Source organism: Pantherophis guttatus, chromosome 3, assembly GCF_059756535.1.
Source record: "Pantherophis guttatus breed Tessera chromosome 3, ASM5975653v1, whole genome shotgun sequence".
Classification (NCBI taxonomy): domain Eukaryota; kingdom Metazoa; phylum Chordata; class Lepidosauria; order Squamata; family Colubridae; genus Pantherophis; species Pantherophis guttatus.
The window spans coordinates 16,259,941-16,285,377 of NC_142065.1; the positions used below are offsets into that span (position 1 = coordinate 16,259,941).

At 39.6% G+C, this 25,437-nt stretch overlaps 2 protein-coding genes across 4 annotated transcripts in view; one reads left to right on the top strand and one right to left on the bottom strand.

Annotated features, from left to right (window-relative positions):
* RAB22A (RAB22A, member RAS oncogene family) overlaps window positions 1–10,119 on the bottom strand; it is a 32,954-nt gene extending 22,835 nt beyond the window's left edge. For both annotated transcript variants that reach the window (XM_034433091.3, XM_034433092.3), the window contains exons 1-3: window positions 9,750–10,119; window positions 5,193–5,272; window positions 297–378 (exon numbers count right to left, since the gene is read on the bottom strand). In XM_034433091.3, coding sequence (XP_034288982.1) covers window positions 297–378; window positions 5,193–5,272; window positions 9,750–9,785 — 198 coding nt within the window. In that variant the 5' untranslated portion in view covers window positions 9,786–10,119. The remainder of the gene's footprint in view (window positions 1–296; window positions 379–5,192; window positions 5,273–9,749) is intronic.
* Window positions 10,117–25,437, top strand: part of LOC117674873 (serine/threonine-protein phosphatase 4 regulatory subunit 1-like) — a 41,510-nt gene continuing 26,189 nt past the window's right edge. Inside the window, exons 1-6 of one of the 2 annotated variants that reach the window (XM_034433089.3) lie at window positions 10,216–10,539; window positions 10,898–10,942; window positions 20,976–21,108; window positions 22,602–22,708; window positions 23,789–23,931; window positions 24,775–24,921. In XM_034433089.3, the coding sequence (XP_034288980.1) occupies window positions 10,533–10,539; window positions 10,898–10,942; window positions 20,976–21,108; window positions 22,602–22,708; window positions 23,789–23,931; window positions 24,775–24,921 (582 nt within the window). In that variant the 5' untranslated portion in view covers window positions 10,216–10,532. Of the gene's footprint in view, window positions 10,540–10,897; window positions 10,943–20,975; window positions 21,109–22,601; window positions 22,709–23,788; window positions 23,932–24,774; window positions 24,922–25,437 lie in introns of both variants that reach the window. The other variant, XM_034433090.3, reaches the window with a different exon arrangement.

Below are 25,437 nucleotides of genomic sequence, written 5' to 3' on the forward strand. Positions count from 1 at the left end.
TTAGAATAAGATTATTTTCTCAAATTTGAAAAAAAAGTACTGAAAGGTCAGTGAAGCAGGGACATAATATATCTACAAAGACATTTATCTATCCTTTATCTCAGCGTATCATCTCACAAAACAATGACAATGATATTGAAATTCCCTGTTACAAAATCTACATCTATACTATATCTAAATGATTCCTGCTAATTAAGATGAGCATTATAAAAATCCCTTACAATAACAGCCAACTATAAGTAGGTCACAGAGAAAGATATCATCAACCCCCATGTAAAAATGCTTTATCTACTTACTCGTTCTTGTCCTGCTGTATCCCATATTAGGAATTTATGTAATTCATTCTGATACTGTACTGTCTTGGTCATGAAAGATGCTCTGAAAAGAATGTTATCCATGAATGTACCGTAAAATAAAGAAAACCCTGAACTGAAAATCAACATATTTCTCATAAAACATATTAAGGTTTAGATTAATTTTATAACTTTAAAGATGAAATGGAAGGAAAAATGTGTATATTTCATGTTTCTTTATCTAGAAGTAAAGAGAACACATGAGACAGGATAAATGCTTTAGACCAGCGTTCCCCAACCTTTCTGGCTTGGTGGACCGGCGGCGGGGATGGGTGGGGGGCAGATGGTTTTGTGCATGTGCTGCTTTCACAAATAAAGCTTTGTCTTTGCGTACAAATGTGCCCTCACCCACCACTTTCATGGCCTGGTTCTGATCATGTTGTGCCCCAGCACCAGACTGAGAACCAGGAGTTGGGGACCCTTATTTTAGCCAACTAAAATTGATTGAAGTAGCCATTCCATTTTCTTTTCGTAAGAGATCTTAAAGAGGGAGGAAAGTGCACAAAGTTCAAGTTGCTTCATTAGTGTTTATATTACAAAATAGGTTGCTGGACTGGCTGCTTTATTTTATTACTAGGAAAAGCTACATGGGACAGAATTTTGCTAAAATTGGGCACAAGGAACTAAGGCTTATTCATTTTGTTAAAAGCCTCTATTTACGCCATTTCAATTCCTACTGGACCTATTAAGCCAAAGACACAATACATCTACATGCTTTGTTTAGTAAAACAGAGAGATTTCATTTTATTATCTAACACAAACATTACCCAATGAAAACTTTAGCAAAGTTATCCTTATGCAACCAACACAAAACAAAAACTGGAATCAGAGGGCAAAATAAATTGATATAACATACTTTTAATGTTGCAATTTATACCACAAGAATGGAAGGACTGCCATTCTCTACCAATTATATAATGGTTTGAATTGCTTCTCATTGCATACTTGAGCAAGCATTCAATTACTCAGTGTCTAGAATGGAGGAGGGTTGTTGAGTAATTTTGTCTGAATATACTACTATATAGGTTAAAAGGTTCACTTTCTTTTCTTTTATACAAATTGATTTAACTAAACAATCACATAGTATGATATAAATACATGGTTAAGACTATTTAAATAGGCCATGAGTGATAAATATTAACACAAATTCTTGTATTTTTATTTTCTTTAGCAAATAGCAACATTAAAAACCCTAAATATGGATATCGTTTTGTGTATCATTAATCAGAACAATATGGTTATTATTGGTATCGTTTGTGAAATGAAAGTTTGTTTCTTGGCATTGTTAAAACGTGAGCAATTATCCTAAGGATGTGGAATAGCTTCAAACTTCATTAAGTGGTTTTAATTGCAGAATTACTAAGCCACACTTCAAATGTTGAACAAAATTCCTGATTTATGAAGTGCTATGAGTTTGGAAGGAAAAAATCTGTAACCACAGTTTTCAAAGTCTCTGATGTCTTCAGCTGAAGGAAAACAAATGTGCAGGATTGCCTATTGTTTAGAAGGCATTTGGAAAAAAATTGATACCAATCAGTTATATGGATTTTTGAAAGGTCAAAAATAAATGGTTTAATTTATCAGAATTCAGGATACAGGATACACAGGATACAGCATATACTAATATAGGATAAAGGTGGGATAAAAATAAAATAAATTCAGATTCTCCACATGTATGTGTACTGTGACTGAATGTGGAAATAAGATGGGATGGGATGGATACTGTAGAAATAGGCACTTGTGGTTGACCATACAGGAAGCCTTTAAGTCTTCATGTAAGCTAAAAAGTGGAAACCCATCTTACATTAATGGCATTAGAGTACAGGATGTTATCAAGAAAAACAGAAGTATTCCAACTATTAAATTATGTTAAAATTAGCACTTTAAAAAAAATGAAATTAAATAGTAAAACTGGCTTTATATAGAATGCAAATTTAAGATTTAACTTTTTCTGAAATCTTTATGGCAATGTTTGTAAAGTAATAGAAACAGCCACTAATTTGCATTCTCAATCCATTTTCCAAAATAATTTTCTGTACCGCTCCCAAAAATGGTTTAACAAATATTCAATTCAGTTCATTGAAATTATTTATATATGGCTACTCAACTAGCAGATTTAATAACAAGGATGTACATAGAATTAAAAATACAAAGTAACTAATAAACTTAAAAATCAACAAGAAGCACAACACAATATATTGTAACACAACCAAGGTCGTACCATAATCATATTAACATTTAAAATGGACTCATTCAAAGTTCTATCTCAATGCTTTGGGGGTAACTCAGATTTTCAGAGTCTTATGGAAACCCAATAGAGTTAGAGCCACCTTATTCAAGGAGGGGGAATTATTTTGTTCCAAAGGGCAGACATAAAGACAGAGAAGTCCTGCATTCTAGGTTCTACTGCATGACGCTGTTTCATCAAAGGGACATCATGTTCATCCTATTAGGCCTTATGGGACAGGTAGAAACAGCAGGAGATAGATGTTCTTGCAAATGTTTCCTTATTTAATGTATTCGCTCATTACCTATGTAAATTAAGCAACCTCTAATTTGCTATTTGAACCTTATATTTTAAAATTTAGGAATAAGTTTAGGATAATTGTAGATCAAATGATCAATCATAAGCCATTCGAGAAATATTTGTAAATTTTATTTCCTTTTTTTTTTCCTTCAGTAAATGAGATGTGGCCCTTGAATTCCTTTGAAGGTAGCATGTTTGGGGGAACATTTATTGAAACAGAATAACGTATCTATGGTATAAGTCAAAAAAGCAGAATGTGCAGACCTACCTAGACTCTACTGGTCTATAATAAAGAAAACATTTGAATCTGCAGTAGCAGTCTGACAGTACAACTTCAATACTAAGTATCTCCAAAATAGGAGGTGGCAAGATCCATAACCAAATAGACCAAATATACTAGGTTATAGTAATCTAAAATGTGTTATGGCATAATCATTTCTCAAAAACAATGAAATATCAGTAATGAAGTTATTCTTTCTAGGAATATTTGTAAATATTATTTTCATTATTCTTACAGAAGGTAAAATTAACAAGTAACCCATTTTGTTTTTTCAAGGGAATTGTTCAAGATCTCACTTATTCTTCAGTTAGAACTTGATCCTTAGCAACCAATGATTTATCACAAATCCTGAAGAACTCTATATGGAAATATTATTTCATAGCATTTCATCCAACAATCACAGTTAATTAGTAGTAAAAGTCATCTCCATTGAAGTTGCACTACCACTGTTCAACTCTTTTATCATTATTTTTTAGACAGATAATTGACTAGTTGTGCAGGATAACTGACTCCAATATAACACCTGGCCAGTTTCATTCAGTGCTGATGGGATGAGAGGTCACATTATCAGCCTCTGATCTGTGGGGTGCAATAGGACTTGACACTCTGCCCTTTGATTAACATCGACATGAAACCCCTGGATAAGGTCAATGTGGTGATGATATCCAATTACACATCTCAATCTTGACTTGACCAGATTACGCTGTCCTGATCCAGTGCCTGCTTGTAGAGGCCTGGATAGAACAGTCCTGAGTTTAATTCTACAAATCAAGCAATTTTTCTTCTTTGACATACCCTCCCTCTCTTGTTCTGGAGATTTCTATCTAGTCATTGATTATATTGAAGTTCTCCATAAGAGACTATTGTGGAATCTGAGGGTCCTCTTGGACTCACAGCTCCTGGACAAGAGCAGATGGCAGTCGTGGCTGAGAGAGCCTTCACATGTTTACTTAGTGTGCCACTTGCACATGTTCCTGGACTGAGAAGTCTTTCAAATAGTCACTGAAGTGTTAGTTACCTTCGATTGGACTATTGTAATGCACCCTATATGCAGGGATGGGCTGCTGGGGGTTCAGGAGAACCTCTAGCTAAGATTCTGTGCAGTTCAGAGAACCCTCAAATCCCATCCTGGCTGGCCCCGCCCACCCGGCCCCACCCCTGCCAGGAGTCTCCATGCGGCCTGTTTTGGATGCAGGTAAGTGCAGGGCATGCATGGAGGCTCTGGGAGGGTGAGAAACAGGCCTACCGGAGCCTGGGGAGGCCATTTCGCCCTCCTGGAGGCTCGAGGGAAGCCTCCGGAGCCCCGGGAGGCAAAAATGTGCCCCCCCCACCGTGGCGCAGGAGGCCTACGAGGCCACACCCACCCTGCAACTGGGCAGAGAACCCCTTGCTAAAATTTTTGAAACCCGCCCCTGCCTATATGTGGCTGCCCTTGAAGACCACTTGAAAAATATAGGTGGTCCTGAATGCAGTGGTATGTGCAATGATGTCTCTCTGCTGCTTTGAGAGTTGCACTGGCTGGCAGTTGGCTTCTAGGTGTTATGGAAGATTCTAGTTATCACCTATAAAGCCCTTCCTGCCATACAGCCTGGCTATTTGGGGGACCATCTGTCTACATGGGTCTGACGATGCGGTGGGATTAGCAAGTTTAGTTTACATTTGCTCTTATTACTGTAACTAAAATCCTTAATAAAATTATGAAAAAACCCACATACTTTATATAACTCTTAGCTTCCTAGCTCATGAAACTTCTATTTTTTAATATTATTAAACTTCTAGCTGCCCATCTTGTTGAGATGATTCTAGGCATCTTATACTCGTAAAATTAAAATAGGATAGAAAACCTTAAAACAATAAATAAAAACCAAATATTTAAAATTCATATAAAATTCAATCAATCAAGATGGGAAGAAGGGAACAAGGTGTGCATGGGGAAAAGGTGGGCGTCAGTCTAATCCATTAACCACCTCCAAGATGCCACTCCCCTTTGGGGCCCCAGCCCAGCAGACAGAGGCAGGTTTTAGAGACTTACCCAATTGTTGGATTGATGTTTGGATCGAAGCTGTCCTCTACAAAGCGCCATACAATGCTTGATTTGCCCACGCCTGTGTCCTTAAAGAGAAACGAAACAGGTAATTTTAAGTTTCAATCTTCCTATCTGTATTTCTAGGAGCAGCTCTAGTTTCAGCATTTTCCATCCAACTATTATGAATTTGGATGAATCAATTTCTTTTTCCAAAAAGTATCTTAATCTAAACATTATCCATTGAAAATAAAAACGCCTTAAATCATTTGAAACAATTAAAGAGATAAAGGATTCTTAAAATCTCAACTAGTAATTTCTTAATATCTGAACCAAAGACATTACGGGTAGTCCTAAAACTTACAACAGTTTGTTTAGTGACTGTTCAAAGTTTCAAGAGCACTGAAAAAAGTGATTTATGGCCATTTTTCACACTTAACTGTTGCAGCATCCCCATGGTCACCTGATCAAAATTCAGATGCTTGGCAATTGACTCTTATTTATGGCGGTTGCAGTGCCCAAGGATCAAGGTATTTTTTGGAAAAAGAAATAACCTTTTGCAACCTTCTGACAAGCAAAATCAATGGGGAAACCAGATTCATTTAACAACCATGCTATTAACTCAATAACTGCAGTGATTCATTTAACAATGGTGGCAAGAAAGGTCGTAAAATGGGACAACATTCACTTAACAAATGTCTCACTTAGCAACAGAAGGTTTTAGCTCAATTGCGGTCGTAAATTGAGGGCTACCTGTACCTTATTTGAATCTACTAAAATCAACAGTCTAAGGCTGTGATGGGGAGCCTATGGCACTCATGGCAGAGGTGGCACGCAGAGCCCTCTCTGCTGGCACGCATGCCGTCACCCCAGGTCAGATCTCTGTGGTGTTTCTTTTGTGAGCTCCTGTTTCCCTGCAAACGACGAAAAAGAAGCTCATGAAAGAAAAAGATCTTACCTCTTGCCGTCCTGCCGGTGTTGGGATGCCCTGCTGCCCACCGGCCAGCTGGTCTTTGGGCAGGGGTGGGTTCTACTTATCTTTACTACTGATTTGCAATGGGAGCGCGCACGTGCTTCTGCGCAGATCACCAAATATGATGTCAGGGTGGGTGGGTGGAGTCTCCCACCATTTTTATTACCGGTTCTCAAGAACTGGAAGCAACCCACCACTGTCTTCGGGTCTGCTGCGCATGCCCACGCATGCACGTTTGTGCATGCATGCGCGCATGTCCATGCATGTGCGCGTTCACGTATATTTCAGTTTGGGCATGCACGCACACGCAGTTTGGACACTCAGTATCTAAAAGGTTTGCCATCACTGCCTTAAGGTAACATAGGGTAATGATTTTATTAGAGCAGAGTAGAGCAAAGTTACCATACTATAGAACTTTCTGAGTAAATATGCATAATCGTATTATTTCTGTCCAAAATGAACAAAATATGGGCTCTAGATGCACTCATAATTAACTTTACTCAGTGAACCCATCTTTCTGGACCACATAAACACAAGGGCTATTGAACTGATACTTCAACATTCCAATAGCAGCAAGTAGTTAAATGGCTTTCATATTGTCTATTGCTAGTGTTTTATTTTATTTTTATTTTATTTATTTATTTATATTTAAATTTCTATACCGCCCTTCTCCTGAAGGACTCAGGGTTGTGTACAGCCAAGATAAAACCCACAAATATGAAAGTTAAAAGCAAATTAAAAGTATTAAATAATTTGGCCGAAACTAAAATAACATAAAACAACCCATTAAAATAACATTTAGACCAGTCTTGCCTGCTGAAACAAACGCGTTTTGATAACACAGTAATTCTATGCTTTCTGAAATAAACATTTGCCATGTAAACATAGCAACATATTTTACCAGAGACTACTTTCAACAGCTATACAATGATCCATCCTAAAAATATGTATACTAAACAACTGGGATAGGAAAGAAGGTGTTTTAGGTATTTCAAGAGTGTTAGTAAAGGGTGTTGTTATTCATTCAACCTCTCCCTATTTAATTAAAGGCTATGTATGCATTTGTAAACCTGATGAGGAAAAACATTAAGCAGGTATGGTTTAAGTATTTGAGAAAGTATAGTGATGTTTCTGTAATCATTTTTTTTTTGTGTACAAACATAGACAAGTTAAACTGAATATTCAATGCTCATGTTGGATCTATGACTTCATTTATTTATTTAGAGAATTTGTATGGGCACCCACTCTCAGTGACTCTAGGCGGCTTACAAAAAAACCTCATCAATATACAAAGAGTAAAAACAATAACACCCCCTCCCCCATCATTAACAGTAATGCCATGACTTTGGAGGAAACGGCTTGAGCCTGTGGTCAAAATTCATGCCAAAGTTAAATAAAGTTTTTTAAAAAAATAAGGTTTAAGGTACAGTAGTTAAGGTGATAGACTAGAAACCAGGAAACTGTGAGCTGCAGTCTTCCCTTAGACATGAAAACCGGCTGGGTGACCCTTTTAATCCAATCCATATCACATGATTGTTGTCATGGGGTAAACAGGAGGAGCCTTGGTTATGTATAGAAAAGGCAAGACAAAATAATGATATCAACATGAATACATTACAACATTCTAGGTTCTTAAGGAGAACTTGATGAGTATGAAGGCCAACACTAACTAAAGAACTGGCAGCTGTGACTTCACATTTTTGTAAACAGATCATAATAATAGCTTTAGCTGAAGATTCTGGGATTCAGTAATGCTGGTACAGCTAGTCCTCAACTTACAACCACAATTGAGTCCAAAATTTATGTTGCTAAACAAGGCAGCTAAGTGAATTGCACCTCATTTTACAACTTTTTGCCACAGTTGTTAAGTAAAAGACTGCAGCTGTTAAGTGAATCATACTTTCATTAAGCGAATCTGGCTTCCCCCATTGACTTTGCTTGTCAGAAGCCAGTTAGGAAGGTTACAAATGGTGATGCATGACCCACGTGCAACTGTCATAAATACATGCCAATTGCCAGAATTCTGATCACTTGACCATGAGGATGCTGCAATGGTTGGGTGAAAACCAATCATTTTTTTTCAGTGCTGTGGTCATTAAACTAATAGTTGTTAAGTCAAGAACTACCTGTATTTCTAAAGAAAAAGGAAAGGTATCTTTGTTTGCATGTTCTTAAAAACATGCACATTCTTCTCCATTTAAGTGCAAAATATATAAAATATTCTGCCTTGTTCTAGGTAGTCCTCGACTTATGACCATAATTGAGCCCAAAATTTATGTTACTAATTGAAATATTTGTTAAGTGTGTTTTGTCCCATTTTAAGACCTTTCTTGCCAGAGTTAAATGAGCCACTGCAGCTGTTAATTTAGTAACATGGTTGTTAACTGAATCTGGTTTCCTCATTGACTTTGCTTGTCAGGTGGTTGCAAAAGGAGATCACATGACCCTGGGACACAGTAATGGTCATAAATATGAACCAGTTGCCAAGAATCAGAATTTTGATCATGTGACTACAGAGATGCTGCAATGTTTTGTGAAAAGCGGTCCCACGTCCCTTTTTTCAGCACTGCTGTAACTTTGAACAGTCACTAAATGAACTGTTGTAAATCAAGGACTACCTGTATCAATCATAGGGCACAGTGAATATTGCCTAACTCCTTTATACGCAGAACAATTCTGCTTAAACAGAGAATATTGGTTTTCAGAAAAATTGTATATTTTTCTCCTATAAACCTCTCTCATAATTGGGCTTTAATTCAAATTACGCTATTCAGATCTTAATATTTTATAGTGAAATCCTGTGACTATCTCCTCAGAAATAAGATTCATCCTATGCAATGGTCCTGTAGTCTTGACCATTACCCTGTTTCCTTTAAGATAAAGGATTTTGTTACATACCCTTTAAAATGAGTATGCAACAAACTCCTCTCAAAAATCTATCAACCAGGAGTTTGGACATATGTTTTAAACACTAAACTTTTTTTTCCCCCAGAAATATTGCAAATAATTATTGTGGAATTGGTTGGAGAACAAATTACGAAATTATCTTTCCTTTCCAAGAAAGAACAAAACCTCTAAAAGTTGCAGCCCTGAGCACATTATTTGGAAAGAAATCTTACAGAGGGAGCTCAGGCTAGACTCTCAATAAATGCATTATGAGGAGCTGCTTGAAGTAAAAAAATAAATTAAAATAAAATAAAAAAGGAGCGTCACAGCCCAAGTCCGTATTGCTTTCAGAAGTCAAAGGGTTGTCACAGACGATAATCCTAAAAAGACCGACTTGGCAATACGCCTTTTTTTTGAAACCTGCCGAGAATTGGGGTGAAGTCGTTGAATGTTTAAATGTTAAAAGGTTCGGGGGAGGAGGGAATGCAGACGACCCCAATTCTAAGGTGCGATTCCCTCAGCCCACAAAACTAAGGTAACGATGACCAGAGCCGAGCTCCGTGGAGAGAGCAAAAAAAAAAAACACCCCCCGTCCTTCTTCCGAGGAAGGCGGCGCCGCCGAAATCCAAAACGAACTTTTTAAACCAGCCTGAAACAAAGGAGAAAAAGAGAAGCCGCGCTTGTCCTCCCCGCCCCTTCCAACTCACCCCAAGGAGGCAAACTTTGAGCTCCCGCAGAGCCATCGCTCGAGAACCGAGGGGGACGCCGCCAACGCCGCTTTTAGGAACCGCCGCCGCCGCCGTCCGGCCACACCATCACCCCCCACCTTCGCGGGACTCACATGGAAAAGCCGCCCCGCAGAGTCTCCGGAGAAGGCGGCCGAAAAGGGGGAAAAAAAAAAAAAAAAAGGAGGCGGAGGAGGAGGAGGCCTCCCAAGGCGGGGCCCAAAGAAAGAGCCTTGCGCCCTGCCTCGGCTCCGGGCTACAGGTGAACGCGCCTCTTCCTTCTCCTCAGAGCCCACAGGCCGCGCGCCATCTTGGACAGCCCCGCGTCGCCGCGTCACGTGACGGCCGCCCCGCCTCCTTTCCCAGTGACCTAATCCGGGGAGGGAGAGAGGGAGGGAGGGAAAGAAGGAAACGCCCATCTTGGCGCACGCACGCACGCACGCAGGCGCGCGCGCGGGGGCCGCCCTCCGGCTCTCCAGGCGCGCCTCGGTTTTTTCGCGCAGTCCTCGCCTCAACGCCATTAGATTACTCCCCTCCCCCCCACACCCCCTCCCACCTCTCCGCCTCAGGACTGGGGAGCCGGGCGAGGAGGAGCGGCGGGGAAGAAAGGTTCTCCTTCACGGAGAGACCGCCATTGACGTTTTGACTTCGGGGGCGAGACCAAGGCGTTGCCCCAAAGGCGACCGGGATAAAGCCGGCAGCTCCTCCTTCTTTCGGCAGTCCTCTCCGGACCCCAGTCTCCTCCCCACCCATGCGCCTTTCAAAATGGCTGGTAAGCGCTGGGGGTGAGGGAGGAAGGGGGGGGCGACCTGCTTACCTGGGTGTCTCTCCTCCCCCCCCCCCCCTCACCCCACTGCTCTCTTTTCGCCAGCTTTTAAAAATGTGGTGGTCTGCTGCTTGGCGGGTGGTGGTGTTTGAAGATGGCGGTGCCTGGTTGCCTGTTTCATGTGCTGCTCTTGAGGCTTTCATTGATTTGTGTGTTTTATCGCTGACTTCCCCCACCCTCTCACCCCACCATTCCCTCCCGGGTCTTGTGGGGCAACAACAGCTACACAACACCCTCCCTCCCTCCCCCCCACCCACCCCCCGCGTGTCTTCTCTCTCTTTCTTACTCTTGTTTTCATTTGTAGGGATCCCTTTGTATTTTGTGGATTTGCAGGATGACTTAGATGATTGTGAGTAACTTGTTTTCAATTTTTCTTAAAAACACACACAAACACACAAAAGGAAAGGGAAATGGCAGTGAGATCGTGGTGGTGGTTGTGGCTTTCTCAAAGGAGCGCTGACTTTGCTTGTGAAAATTTCCTCCCAGAGAAGAGGTCGAAGAGGATTACAGTATATAAAGATTAGGATGTCAGTCCTTCATCCTCTGTTTTTCTCTCTCTCTCTCTCTCTCTCCCCAGCTTAGGAGAGTTGCTATTTGTAGAAAAAGCTATAGGTTAAAAAGTTGTAGCTTTGAATGATGCTGGAAGCTTTTGGATTTGTGTAGCTTGACTACTCCAGTTTGAAACCCATAGCTGTCAGTGTCATTGGCTGAATGGAGCAACCTAGCTTTTTGAAGCTGGCCCTCAGTGAGCGAATATATGGAGTTGCAGTTCTTATGAATCTTAGCCTCCTGGAAATTGTTGGGGATTGTAAGCACACATATCTGAAAGGCTATCTTTTGCAGTTTTGTGAGATCTGAATAAAGATACTGATATATTTAAGTAATGTATGATACTGGTATATTTTGCAGTTTTCTTGAAATAGATAAACAACATAAAGCAGTGTAAATCCTTATAGTTTTACAGTGGAGAGGTGACAGAAAGGTTTTGGGTCAACCGCAAAATACTAAAAGGAAAAAAAAAGTATCCTTATATTTGGGATACTGATACGCTTGAATCTACCTCTTCCTGTCTACATGCTTGTTTCTGTTTTGCTTTCTGTGACCGATTGGTAAAAACAGTGATTGCAGCATCAATTAAATTTAAAGAATAACTTGCAGCAAGTAATTGTGAATTGAAGGTGCTGGCATTAAAATGCAGCCCTGGTAGATTTGTACTGAGTTTGCTTTTGAAAGCTTTGTTGATTTTTGTGAACATATAGCATTGTAAAATAAAATAAGAAAATTTTAAGGTAAGATAACCTTTATTGTTTTTTTCTGTGACCACACTGCTATACATTAAAAAATGAAATTCTGATGCGTGCTCTCGAAATATATATATATGTGTGTGTGTGTGTACAAGCACACACATACATACCTGTGTTTCTCCGAAAATAAGACCAGGTCTTAATTTCTTTTGACCCCGAAAAAAACAGCTAGGGCTTCTTTTTGGGAGGGTCTTATTCCCCCCCTCCCATGTACCGGTATGAGGCAAGGGGGGCAAGCGGCCCCTTGCATCAGCTTCCTGAAGGGTCGCAGCAAACCATCCCACCATCCATGAAACAGCTGCTTCGCGGGTGCTGTTCAGGCTGCTGCCTCCAGCAAGCGTGGCCACTTTTGCAGCCGCAAAAGCAGCAACAGGCCAAGCGACGCATCACATGCGTCTCTTGGCCTCCTCGTTGCTTGCCGTGCAGACAACACGAGGTGGGGGAGAAAGGGGGGAGGAACATAACCCACACGCCCTTACCTAACGGTTGCACCTGCCATCCACCCAAAACAGCCTCGCAGTGGCCACTCCAACAACCCTGCCTACCAGGCCGCTTCTTTTGTGGCTGCAAAGAGTGGGAGGCCGAGTGACCCGCCCCATGCATGTAGTGCTGCCTGAACTAACATTCGTACAAGCCATCCACAATTTTTTAACAGTGTTTATTTTGTCCCAACTGATGTTGCCCGGCGCAGCCAGGAAGAGCTGCCTTTTCTTTGCAAAAAAGGTCCCTGGTTGCAGGAGGTTTTGGATTCCATGCTCTTGGCTGGGATATTTGCAACCTCTTCTTTCCAACTATCCCACTGAAACAAAAGTGACATATGCCCGTTTTTTCACCCAGATGCTCATAACAACATTGCCAGGGTGTCACATGGTCAACATTCAGTAGAGAGAGAGCACATCGCTGCCAGCCCTCCAAGGTTGGATCAGATCTGTCTGTCTGTCTGTCTGTCTGTCTGTCTGTCTGTCTGTCTCTCTCTCTCTCACACACACACACACACACACACACACATGAACAGAGGTCCGTCACACACACACACACACACACACACCCTCCAAGGCAGCCACATCCCTTCACTAATCTGCTTTCCAGCTCTGTTCTCTGCTGTGCGTGCAGGGCAAGAAATCTGTGGGATTATGGTAAAAGAATACCATAGTTCACACCTTTCAACTTCTCAGGAAAAAAAAAAATCTCGCTAAGTTGGAAGGTTTCAACTATTTTTTTTACTGTAGTTGTGTGTGTGTGTGAGGGGGTGGGGGAGAGGGTGTCCTGTGATCCCAAATAAAGAACGATCGGTAGGAAAATGGGGGGAGGGGATTTTCCTGTGCAATCCTGCGCAAGGAAGGAGGAGGTTTGCTCCTAACCTATGGCAGAGCATTGCACTTGGAGGCCTCCATGGGTAATACTGGTATTGAATTGCACGTCTTGCTCCAGTGAGAGGGGTGCAGGCAGGGGGCTCGGCAGCCATGAAAGATGGGGTTTCAGGGTGCAATGGAGGAGGGGGTGATCTCCCACTCCCTCCTGCTGCAGGGCCACTATAGAGCTCGTGCTGGTGAAGGGGCCCTGGCAGTTGGAGAAGTGCTCCGGAGATCTGGGCTGAGTTGCCTGGCCCTCGCTGGCTTAGCTGATCCGCGGGCCGCAATTAAGGGGCCGAGCTCCATGAGGTGACCGGAGAAGGGAAGGGCTGCCTCCTGTGCTGGCCATGCTCACCCCTTCACTAGGGCTTATTTTTGGGGTAGGTCATATTTTCAGGGAAACACAGTACATCGGTGTGTGTACGTACACACACATACCCATAACCATACATGCAGATGCATGAACATATACATATGCTATACACACACACACACACACACACATATTAATCACAGATCATTTTGAATATATAGCAGAGAAAGTCTTGAGAGTTAAATTTTACATTCTAAATTAAAAGCTTAATTGTCAAGTTTTTATATTGTAAGCATGACTTAGACTTTATTTTCAGATAATATTTGTCTAATACACTTCATCTTAACAATAAGTATTCTTTTCTATATGAGAAAATGTGTACATCCTTTAAGACAGAGTTCTCAAAGGATGTGTTTCATCTCTAGGTCATGAGACAGGAAATGGGGGGGGGTCACTAGTGAGTGCTGACTTTGATTCTTTACAATAAGAGCAGACTTATTGTATTAGCTTGATGCTAAGGAATGGGACAGTTCCAGGTTCTGTACTGTGTTTGCGTTTCAAAGGCAGAGTCATACCTGAAGGTGTGAGATTTCCATGGAAAGCTCTGACCCTCAGATGTGATTCTCGTTTTCAAGATGACAATGAGAGGAAGGGAAACAAGGTGCAATTATCTCATTGTGGGTATGCTTGAAGACAAGGCACCCAAAGCAAACCCTAGCTCCCAATATTTTGTAAACAAGCAGTGTAAGAGAACCTAATTTAAAGCAATAGAGCATTGTGCACATATACAATAGACACAGTTGCATGCATATATGCATGTAAATTCATATTTAAACAGTGTGGGAAAGGTATCACCAGGTATTTAATTTTTATTCTTTTATAGTTTGATCTCATAATTTCTCTCTCAACCTTCTATTAATAGCAGTGGCACTTAGATTTACATACCGCTTCACAGTGCTTTACAGCCCTCTCTAAGTGGTTTTACAGAGACAGCATATTGCCCCTTACAATCTCGATCCTCATTTTACCGACCTCAGAAGAATGGAAGGCTGAGTCAACCTTGAGCCTGGTGAGATTTGAGCTGACAGTCACAGAATGTCTTTCGTTTCCTGCTGCAACAGCCCCCTCCTCTTTGAGCTCCTGTGAATCTCTCCCTCCACGGGCAGGAGAAAGCAGACCCCTCCCTGCCTTTGGAAGAGACCCCCCCCCCAGAATCCTCCCACTGAAAGGGAAGCCTGCCTTCTTCTTCTTCAGAAGGAAAGAAAAATTTTAAAAAACAGACCACAAATAATTTCCTGGGTGATGAATGGAGGCCTCTGCCATGGAAAGAGACCCACCTGGGGGTGGTGGTGGTGGTGGTTTAAAAGCAGAATGACATACAGGTACTCCTTACAACGGTTCCGTTTAGCGACCACAGCTCTTCCTGTTTCATTTGTAACAGCATGTTTGCAACAAAACAAACTGCTCATTTTTGCTGATTTAATGAGAATGTTGTGACTTGAAGAATATAAATTCTTGGATCCTGTTTATTTTGATAGTAACAAATAGGCTGCAATTACTGGATTCAGGTTAAAATGCTAACCTAAGCTTAAAATCCATGGGTTTTGTTCTGTATTTATGACCCTGCACATGGCTAAATAGCTGTATTTAGTTGTGACCCCAAGGCTGTCATAGATCATAATTGTCAGTTGGAGTTGAACTGCTCAACTTGCAGATTCATCTTTCTCTTTAAACTTTAAGAAAGCTGTATTCATTGTTTCATAGAGAAAGAAAGAGTCTATAGATAGGAATATACATTTAAACTTCCAGTTTAGTAGACATTAGGTTAGCAGGCTATACTGGTAGTCCTTGCTCACCGGTTGTAATTGGGACTGGGAATTCCATCACTAGATGACACAGTCATAAGGTGTGATGTCACATGACTACATGTATTTAAGATGACAGTACCAGTTGGTATTGTTAGGTGAATCCTAAGTGGTTGTAGTCTTTCGTGGTCATAAATTACCATTTGCAACCTCCTGTTGGTGTCCCTATTGACTTTACCTGTCAGTGGAGAGACAAGTGTAGCTTTTGCTGGGACTCCCTCTCCCACCTCCCTGAGGCACCTTGTCTTCCTTACCTCACCATTCAGGGACTGAAATCCTTTGACAAGCACTCTTTCACCCAACATCCAGACCCGAATGGGAGTTATCTTCGCAAATATCACCATTTGCAAATCTTACTGCTGGCTTCCCCATTGAATTTGTGGGGAATCTGGCAGGGCATATTGAAATAGTGATTGCATAGTCACAGTGTGCTTGGCAACAGATCATAAATGCGAACAGGCTGCCAAGCACCCAGATTATAAACACATGACTATGAACATGTGTGCATTATGATAGTCAGAAGTAAAGCATCCTTTCTGAGTCTGTCATTAATTCAAAGCATCATTAAGTGAACGGTTATAAATCAAGGATTACCTATATAGTACCTTGCCCTCCCAGTGCTGGAGGGGATGTAGTTTTCTCTTGGTAGCACCTTGTTTATTGCTTATTTGACTACTGGAGAGGATATGTTCTGATGTTTCTCCCCCTTAACTTTTTGTTGTCTCTTGAATGGTGTGTAATGTGGTTTATTTCTGTGTATCTATTGGTGACTGATTTGTCTGAATGCCAAACTTCTGGGAAATATTTAGCTTTTTTGGATTTGGCATAGTCTAGAAGGCTCACAGTTTTCTGGCTGAAAATATGATTGAGTGTGTCCATGTATTGTGAAATTAAGGAGTTTTCATTATGTCTTCTGACTGCTAGCTGGTGTTCATGCATGTGCTGTGGTAGTTTTCTGCCTATTTCCCTATATAGTGGCTGTTGCAGTTTTTTATTTTTGGATTACTGGGCTTTTTGGTTTACTTATGCTTTAGCATATGATGAGAACATGACTTGATGTGTATGCTATGGTGATGCCATGTTTCTGTAATAGTCTGTTGGTTATTTTTGATGTATGGTAATGTTATCCTTTTCATTGTGTTGGTTGTACTGTAGTGGGTTGAGTGGTCAGGCACTTTTTGATAAAACTGCATGGCTATTCATGTTGTTGGAAGATGTTATATAAGCTGTTTCCTTTTTCTGGTGTTCCTGCAGTGTGTTTGTGCTCTTTTGAATAATATTCTTACACAACTGTTCTCATGGGAGGTTGGATTGTTACTTTAGTGATGGACCAATTGCTTAGTGTGGGTTGTTCTTTGTAGATAAATTGTGTTTCTAATTTGCTGTTGTTTCCTTTAGTGATGAGGACATCCAGTGATGTTGTTTTCTTCCCATGTGAATGTTATTCCTTTAACGATGTTGTTGAGTGCTTCATGAGTCTTTTCTAGTTCCTTTTTTTATTATGACAAGGGTGTCCTTTCCATACAAAGGTTGTATGTGTGGAAGTGCTATAGTTTTGAGATGCTGCATTATAGTCCCTGCTGTGAGTCTTGAGAGAGGGGATCCCATGGGAGTTTGTCTGATTTGTTGGTATATCTGTCCATAGAACTGGAAGCAGGTGATAAGGCAGAGTTGATGAAGTCCATAATTCTGGATACAGGTAGTCCCTGACTTACAACCACAAGTGAGCCCAAATTTCTGTTGCTAAGTGAGACATTTGTTAAGTGAGTTTGCTCCATTTGAAGTCCTTTTTTGCTACAGTTGTTAAATTAATCACTGCAATTGTTAAATTAGTAACCCAGTTGTTAAGTAAATCTGGCTTCCCCATTGACTTCGCTTGTTAGAAGGTTGCAAAAAGTAATCACACAACTCCAGGATACTGTAACTGTCATAAATATGACTTAGTTGCAAGCATTTGAATTTTGATCACATAATCATGGAGATGCTGTAACAGTCATATGTATGAAAAACAATCATAAGTCACTTTTTTCAGTGCTCTTGTAACTTCCAACAGTCACAAAAGGAACTGTTGTAAGTTGAGGACTACCTGTATTTTGTTTCTGTTCCTTTGAATTTTACAGGTTATATACCACTGACTTATATTTTTGTACCTAATGGAAAAAGGTGATTTTAAATTAATCGGTGACCAGAGCTTTTTAAATTCTGTACCAAATAGTATAGTTCCAATCTCTTATCAACTGATAAAATTATTTTTATGGAAATGTGAGATTATCACAGCTATTGGAGGGTCTGGATGATGATGGTAATTATTAGATTTATATGCTACTCAGACTCCAGTTACTGTCTTTCCTTTAACTGTCTCTCTGCACTTACATTTTTGAAGTTGGATGGTTCTCAATAAACTGAGTTAAGTACATAGTTTCCATGGTTAATCAGGAACTCCTGAAATGCCTTTGACCTCAAGTCCAGGGCAAGTAATTTAAAGTCCCTCAGTGCCATAGGTCTAGGCAACTCCCCCCCCCCCAACTTGACAGTATGAAAGAACTCCAGTAGGGCAAGCCACTCTATTGCAGGGTAGTACATGCGATAACATCTATTCCCAGGAGCCTAACTATACAAGCACGGTCTCATATCCAGTTAATCTGCCTGGCAGTATCTGTAAGCATCACCAAGGACTCTCGAATGATAATGGCCACTCCATCTCCCTTGCCTGAGGTCACGGCTGGTGCCATACTTGTAATCAATTGGTCACTTTTTAAAGAAGGGATTACCCCATCTGCACCCAACCAAGTTTTTGTAATATACACCAGCTTGGCTCTCTCCTCTACTATTCAATCATGGACGAGGGAAGCCTTATTACGGAATGAGCTGGAATTCAATAGCAGCAGCCAGGGATTCTGGCCACTGAAGATCAGATGATCAGCCCTTGGGAATAAGTATAGGAGGCTGGAATGTGAAATAAGTATAGCATGCTGAATCCATTTTCCCCAAGAGTGGTCCACTCCTTATGTCCCACCATAGCCCTTTGTATCCATTATCTGTCACAATAACTTGCTCCTTTTTCCACACACTTATCAGCTCCCTCTTGACCTCTCTCATTCCACTCTCCAGTCAAAACATTTCATGTTATTACCTGGTAACCCAAGAAACAAAGTGGATTATCAAATCAGATCTTTTGGATGCTTCTGCCCAGCATTCAGTCCCAAATAGCAGGCCTTCCCTCTCACCACTCATAAATGTATCAGATGCCTTCCCCACCCAGCATGTTCTCACTGTGGTCACTAGAGCTCTGAACTATACCCACAATCCCAAGGAAAATCATTCTCAACACGGTAGCCTTCATGACAGCCATAGAAAAACAAACCAGGATTCCTGCTGATGCACTGGCTGTTCCAGTTGAATGCAGCCCTGTCACCTAGGTGCCTGTACAATATTGTTCAAAATAGGCAGGTATCCCTCGTGACTGTCACTGCTCAGATAGAGAAGCAGATCTGGCCAGACGTGATGTAATGGTATCTATCTTGCATCATCCCAACCTGTACTGTGCCTCTTGCACACCTTCTTGGATCCGCACGGTGCCTCTCTCACACACTCCTGCATACTCTCCAGCCTCTTATGAACTCTGAAAAGATAAATTTACAATTGGCCTGTAGTGGTGGATTGTTGATATGTGTGGATGGTCAATAATCTAAATTGGTTTCTCTTTGCCCAGTTAAGGAGAAGGAAGTAGACTTTCAAGTAACCTACTCAAATTTGGAGTTGTTTCATTCAGTTAAATTTTCAAAGCTTTTTTTGATACATGTAAATCTTATATTGTATTACTAATGTTCATGTAATGTAACATTTATGTAACGTTATGCACAGTTTAGTTTGTCAGGTTTTTAAAAAATTACCAACTTATTTTTTTGTTCAGGAGTTTTAAGATTTTGAATTAAGTGACAAGGTGTTTAATAATCACTATATTATTATAACCTTCTGATTTGGAAGAACCATCTGACCAGCTGTGTGTTTGGAAGAGACATGCAATATTCCAAAGTTCTGTAGAATGTTCAATTCCCACAATGGCAGGTTTTGCATAAATCAACTGACTACAAAGTTAACAATTGTGGTGTGCCAACAGAAAATGGCCATATTGTGTTTGCACATTTCAAAAAACTGCTTGACTGACAGTGCTTATTCTCAATCTGCAAAGAACCTCTCTCTTTCACCTAGAAGCAGTATTGATAAACCTTAAGTACTTTGGAAAGGGAAACAGAAAATGAAGTATTGGGGATTATACAGGTAATACTTGCTTAAGGACCATTCAAAAAATTACAACAGCACTGAATGAATGGTACTTACAAGTTAGCACACTTATGGTCACACGATCAAAATTTGGGCACCTGGTAGCCAGCCTGCATTTATGACTACAGCATGTCCTTCAACAATCCCACCTGCGTATGCCCCCCCCCCCCCCGCCTTTTTGGCCATCCTGCTCTTTACTGGCATTGCCTATCCTTGCTGCCCCTCACTGACCTTTGTGCCACTGACAAAGAAGGAAGAAGATGGTAAAAGTCAGCGGAGGGAGGGTGGCATGGGTACCCACAGAGACACTTTAGATGGGGGAGATGAAGTGACAAGAATGAGACAAGGATGGAAGGGCAGAAGAAGTGTACGTTCCTTGCTTAATGGCACAGTCCTCACTTAATGACTACAATCACAATTACCAGAACTGCTATTGCTAAGTGATGCGGTTATATGATGTTTCACCTACCAACCATTTTGCTTGGGGATGGAAATTCCAATGCCAATTGAGGTTGTTAAGTGAGGACTATCCGTGAGAGGTTGTGTAATTCATATAGTTTTCTCCGCCCTCTTTTTAAAGCAAAAGTGGAGTCTAATGTATCTGTTCAACAATGTTACAAATAATGTGTGCATATTCTTAGGTACTAATTTGTCTTGGAAGACTTTCTTTAATGTTACTTTTTAATGCAACTTTACTAATAACAAATCTTACCACTTTGTGTCTTCCACCAAAGGACTATGCTTCAATCAATCACAATCTGAAATTTCTTAGATTGTTCTGGTTGTACTGTGCCACTTTCAATATTATACTGTATTAAGTTTCCTTGCATATAGTTGTATCTGAATTATCTGGTTTATCATTTTTGTGATCACTTACGACAAAGTATATATGTTTTGGTCCCAATGATTGTTTTAGTTCAGCTTTAGGGTGACAGTTGGGTAGTCAATTAATTTTGAGACAGCCATTGTAAACAATCTTTATTTTTCAAAGCCTATGTTTTTGAAACAAAGGAAATACACTTAAACAAGTTACTCAAAGCCACCCTTTTGCAACTAACTGCTGCTCTTGCATATCACCTGACAAATTTAATTTCTTTTTAACCCTTTCTATTGAGGCATGGAAATGAGCACACACTTACAGAAGCAAAATTTGCTGTCTGATAAAGGAAATGCAGCCACAGGTGCATTTGCAAATTAGATTGGTGTTGGATTCCCCCCCCACTTTCCTTTCATGCTGACATGTCATTTTTCTTTCTTTTTAAAGTTGGGTTTGAAGACTATGGACCAGATTGTGAGAGCATGAGGATAACTGCTTTCCTGGACATTCCAGGGCAGGATAACTTAACTCCACTTGGACGTTTAGAAAAATATGCTTTTAGCGATAATATATTTAACAGGTAATATAAAAATAATTATTAGTATTTTGTTGCATTTTTTTTTTAAATCATGAAACTGGGATAGGCAATTAATGCTGTTTGGATATTTTGAATAACTTTTGGTTTAGATCCTTTTGGCTATGCTTTCTGGAGCTGATGAAAGTTGGCCCAAATACTTGAGGGATACAGGGCGTTTTGCTCTTTCATGGACCAACTAAGTTTTAGATCAAATCATGTATGCATTGTTTCAAATAAAGTATTAGAGAAAGTTTTGATATTGCAAAATCTATGGGTTTAGAGATTTTTTGTCTCTGTGGCGAGATAAAAAAATCTAAAGAGAATTGTATACAGGTATTCCTTGTTTAATGACCAAAATTGGCACTTGCAATTCTGTTGCTAAGTGGAAAATTACGTGACCACAACAGGCTTACGATCTCACTTTCTCTTCAGTTGTTAAAGAAAAAATGACTGAAACTGCAATTGTTAAGCAAAACATCATGATAGAGACATGGTTTTACTTCTGCCTTCTCTATTAACGCAACTTTTACCAAGCCAATTGCAAAGTGCACAAATGGCATCTGTCCCTGTGGGACACTAATAGTCACAAATGCAAGATTTGTCACTGGGTTTTTTTAAACATTTTTGTAACTTCAAATGCTTGCTGAATAAGGAAGTTGGTAAATGTGGACTACCTGTATAACGAATGAACAGCATGGTATATTCTCTCTTCTCTGATAATAAACAGCAGTACCTGAACAAAATGGGAAAAATTGCTTTGACTTTACAACAATATTACTATAACAATTAATAACTACGATAATAACAGAGTTGCAAAATTCTGCTTGTAACATAGCCATTTAATTGCTTTAATTATTAATCTTATTTGTCTAGGACTTACAGGTGCGTATTCAGTAATTTATATAGACATATCATTGTGTGCTGAAATGAAGGAATTTTACCTTCTTTTGCATGTTGAAAGCAGAGAGAAAAATACTCAAAAAGCTGAAATTCATCAGTTACTTAACTCTTAGATGCTATCTTGGCCTATCTCTCAGTTTAGAATTCCTTTAGGATTTTTTAAAAGGAGACTTTGATTCCCAGTCGGTATTACTTTGTATGTTATCCTCTGCCAGCAATTTTCTGAGTAATTTGGAAAAGTGGATGAGTCCTTCAGGAGAGTCACCCTGTGTTGAACATAAATAAAACATCTGCAGTTGAATTAGACTATACCCGTGATGGCAAACCTATAGCATGCAGTTCAGTTCCTCTGCGCATGCGCTTGCACCTCCCGCTGGCCAGCTGGTCATCAGGTCTCTGCCGTGCATGCACGGTGGGGGGGGCGGGGCTTGTGCATTGCATTTTGATGGATTGGGCGCATGTGTGCGCTTTGGTCACTCGGTCCAGAAAAGGTTAGCCACCACTGGACTATATTGTTGTTAGTTTGTTCGCAAAACTGTAATTATGAATTAATATTTCAAACAATAACTACATGTGTATATTTGTTGCTCATGCAGGCAAATAATTGCCAGGGGTCTACTTGATGTCTTTCGAGATTTCAATCATAATGAAGATGATTTCTTGACAGTTATGTCAATAGTGGTCCGGCTATCTGAAGATACAGGTGACTCTTCCGGTCTTTATACTCTCATTAATTAAAAATGTGTTCTTTCTATTAGTGTATTTGAGTATAAACTTGTGCATATGAAATCTAGTTTATGACTATAAACACTGACAGGGTTCTACAGATTTTGAGAATCAAATGAAAAAAATTACAAATTAATTATTTTACCTGATTTGTGGTGACAGTAATTATCAGCATCTCAAAAAGATCTTATAAATTCCCAATAATAATTTGCATATCTGATTTCCAGTTTGTAGGCTGCAAAGGTATTATGCCAAAATAAAATTTTAAACTCTTGAGATTTTCAGATTTTTAACGTTTTTGCTTGAAATTTCAAGAGATTTTGTTGTTCTTGTAAAGATTATGAGAAAGTGATAAATTACTAAAATTGTTTATACTTGTGAAGGAGGAAGTGATTTCTTATATATATTTATTACATGATTTTGTTTCTATTTTTATCAGTTTATAATGCAATATAAGTTGCACTTAAACTGTTTTCAGTTTATTGCCCTCCAGATAAGATACTATATTTCTGGAGAAAACGTAAGGAAAAAAACCAACCAAATGGACAGGAATAGCTCCTCTGTTTAGTTTAAAAAGTAGTTTTGTAAAGGAGGGAATACTTTAGAGAAATAATCATGCACGATGTGAAAAATATTGATAGAGACAATCCCGCCCCCCTTTCTTCAGAGTATTAGCATTGGAATCAATTACTGAAACTGATGAAAATTTTGAACAATAGAAAACTTTTTACTTTTTTCTACTTTTTACACTATTACTAGTTAAACTGTAAAAATTGCAGCTAGCAGATATTGTGATGTCCATCAATTTATTAAATAGTATTAAAAGATGACTAGAAAAATTCATGGAACACTATTTTTAATAGTTCGATGGCTACATGCTGCCTTTTTTTTATTGGAGGCATTATATTATGCTCAATGTGAGAGCTAGGGAGAAACAGTGAATGAAGGCTACGACTTATTGGCTTCCTAGATCCATCTTCTCAGCTGCTAGTGGGTTAAAGAATGTTGGCTTAATCTTAAAAGTATATTTAAAATTTTTTAAAATTTTAATTTCTAGAACCTACTGTACGGACAGAATTAATGGAACAGATACCACCCATTGCCATTTTTCTACAGGAGAGTAGGCCAAACTTTCCTGCAGCATTTTCTGAATACCTTATGCCTATAGTGGTGAGATACCTCACAGATCCAAATAATCAGGTATTGTTTTCTGAATGGAATGTATTGTTCACTTAGTAGCACTATTTTTTTCTTGTAATATTCAGTTAGGTACTTTGATTTTGCTTGATATGCAATGTGATTTGTGCTTATATGTTCACTTATCCTCCTGTGACATAGCTTTGAAAAGACATTAAGAGTCTTTTCTTTCTAGTCTAGATTAACCATACCTTATAATACCTAAATTTATATGAACTGTGTTTAATCCTAATTATATTTTATTGGAAGGAACCAACAGTTTATAACTTAAGATTAAAAACATAAAGCCAATTCATACTTAAATAACATGAAGCACTAACTTAGTCATTTATTTCCAAAAGGCCATCCAGAACAGTTCCATTTTTAACAGTTGATGGAAGGCCAGTCTAATTTTGGGACACATCCCCAATGGGATCCAATGGGGTGTGAGGGGACTGCAATAGAAAATCATTGCTTGTGATCTCTGTACCCTTTCACCTCTGCTATGTGGGGGACCGTTAAAAAACATTGGCAGAAGGTCTACATTTAAAGAATTGGGTGGACGAGTTCTAGAGGTGGTAAAGCTATAAGTACTACAATTGTGTTCTGAGAATTACCATCTTAATAAAACCAAATTAGTATGTGCTGCCCTTGTCTCAGAAATCTAGGATATGGATAAAACGTGTGCCCATAAAACCATATTTTTTCTCTCTTAAAAGCAATGCCATGATGTATAATCTTGTGATAATGAGATTATAACAATGGAACCTAACTGTTCTTCAAGAAATGAAATCAATTTCATGTATGTTGGTCACAAAATATTATTCCCTAATATATTTTTATTATTTCTCTTTTGCACATTGTTAGGTTAGAAAAGCAAGCCAGGATTCACTGCTAATATTACTGGATCAACAACTTATTGCTCAACATGATATTGAAAATAAGGTGTGTCCAATTCTGTTGGAGCTTTCTGCTCCGGAAAGTGATGATGAATACAAGGTGGAGGCAGTCAATGTAGGTATCTCATTTATTGTGATTGTTTTTTTCTGAATTGATAGTAAAGGCATTTTAATGTCCTTTATATAATTATGTAAAACAATGTTATTAAATTTCACCTTTGTTATTGGCATATTCAGCAGTTTTCCAAATATTGTCCTTTTTTTTATGTCATTTGTACAGGAAAGTGTTCAATTTATTTTGGTGTCTTACCCTCTCAGCAGAGAATCTCATTCAAAATTTCATTGAACCAAATGAATACCTTTTGTACATCTTTAAAAATTGGATTTTGGAATGGTATCTGTTCCTAAAGCTTGAGATGAAAAGCTAATTTTTCTGTATCAGACTTGGTCATTTTACAGCCAGCAGATTAGAGTCCCCCAACCTTTATGGGTTGGTTGTCCAAGGGGGAAGGAACAGGCGCCTTTATGTGTGCAAGCACCCATGTAAACAGGACTGTAAGTGCCTGCGCAACACTCACGCCCGCACGTCACTCGCTACGACACTTCCCCGGCTCGGGTGCCAACAGGCCAC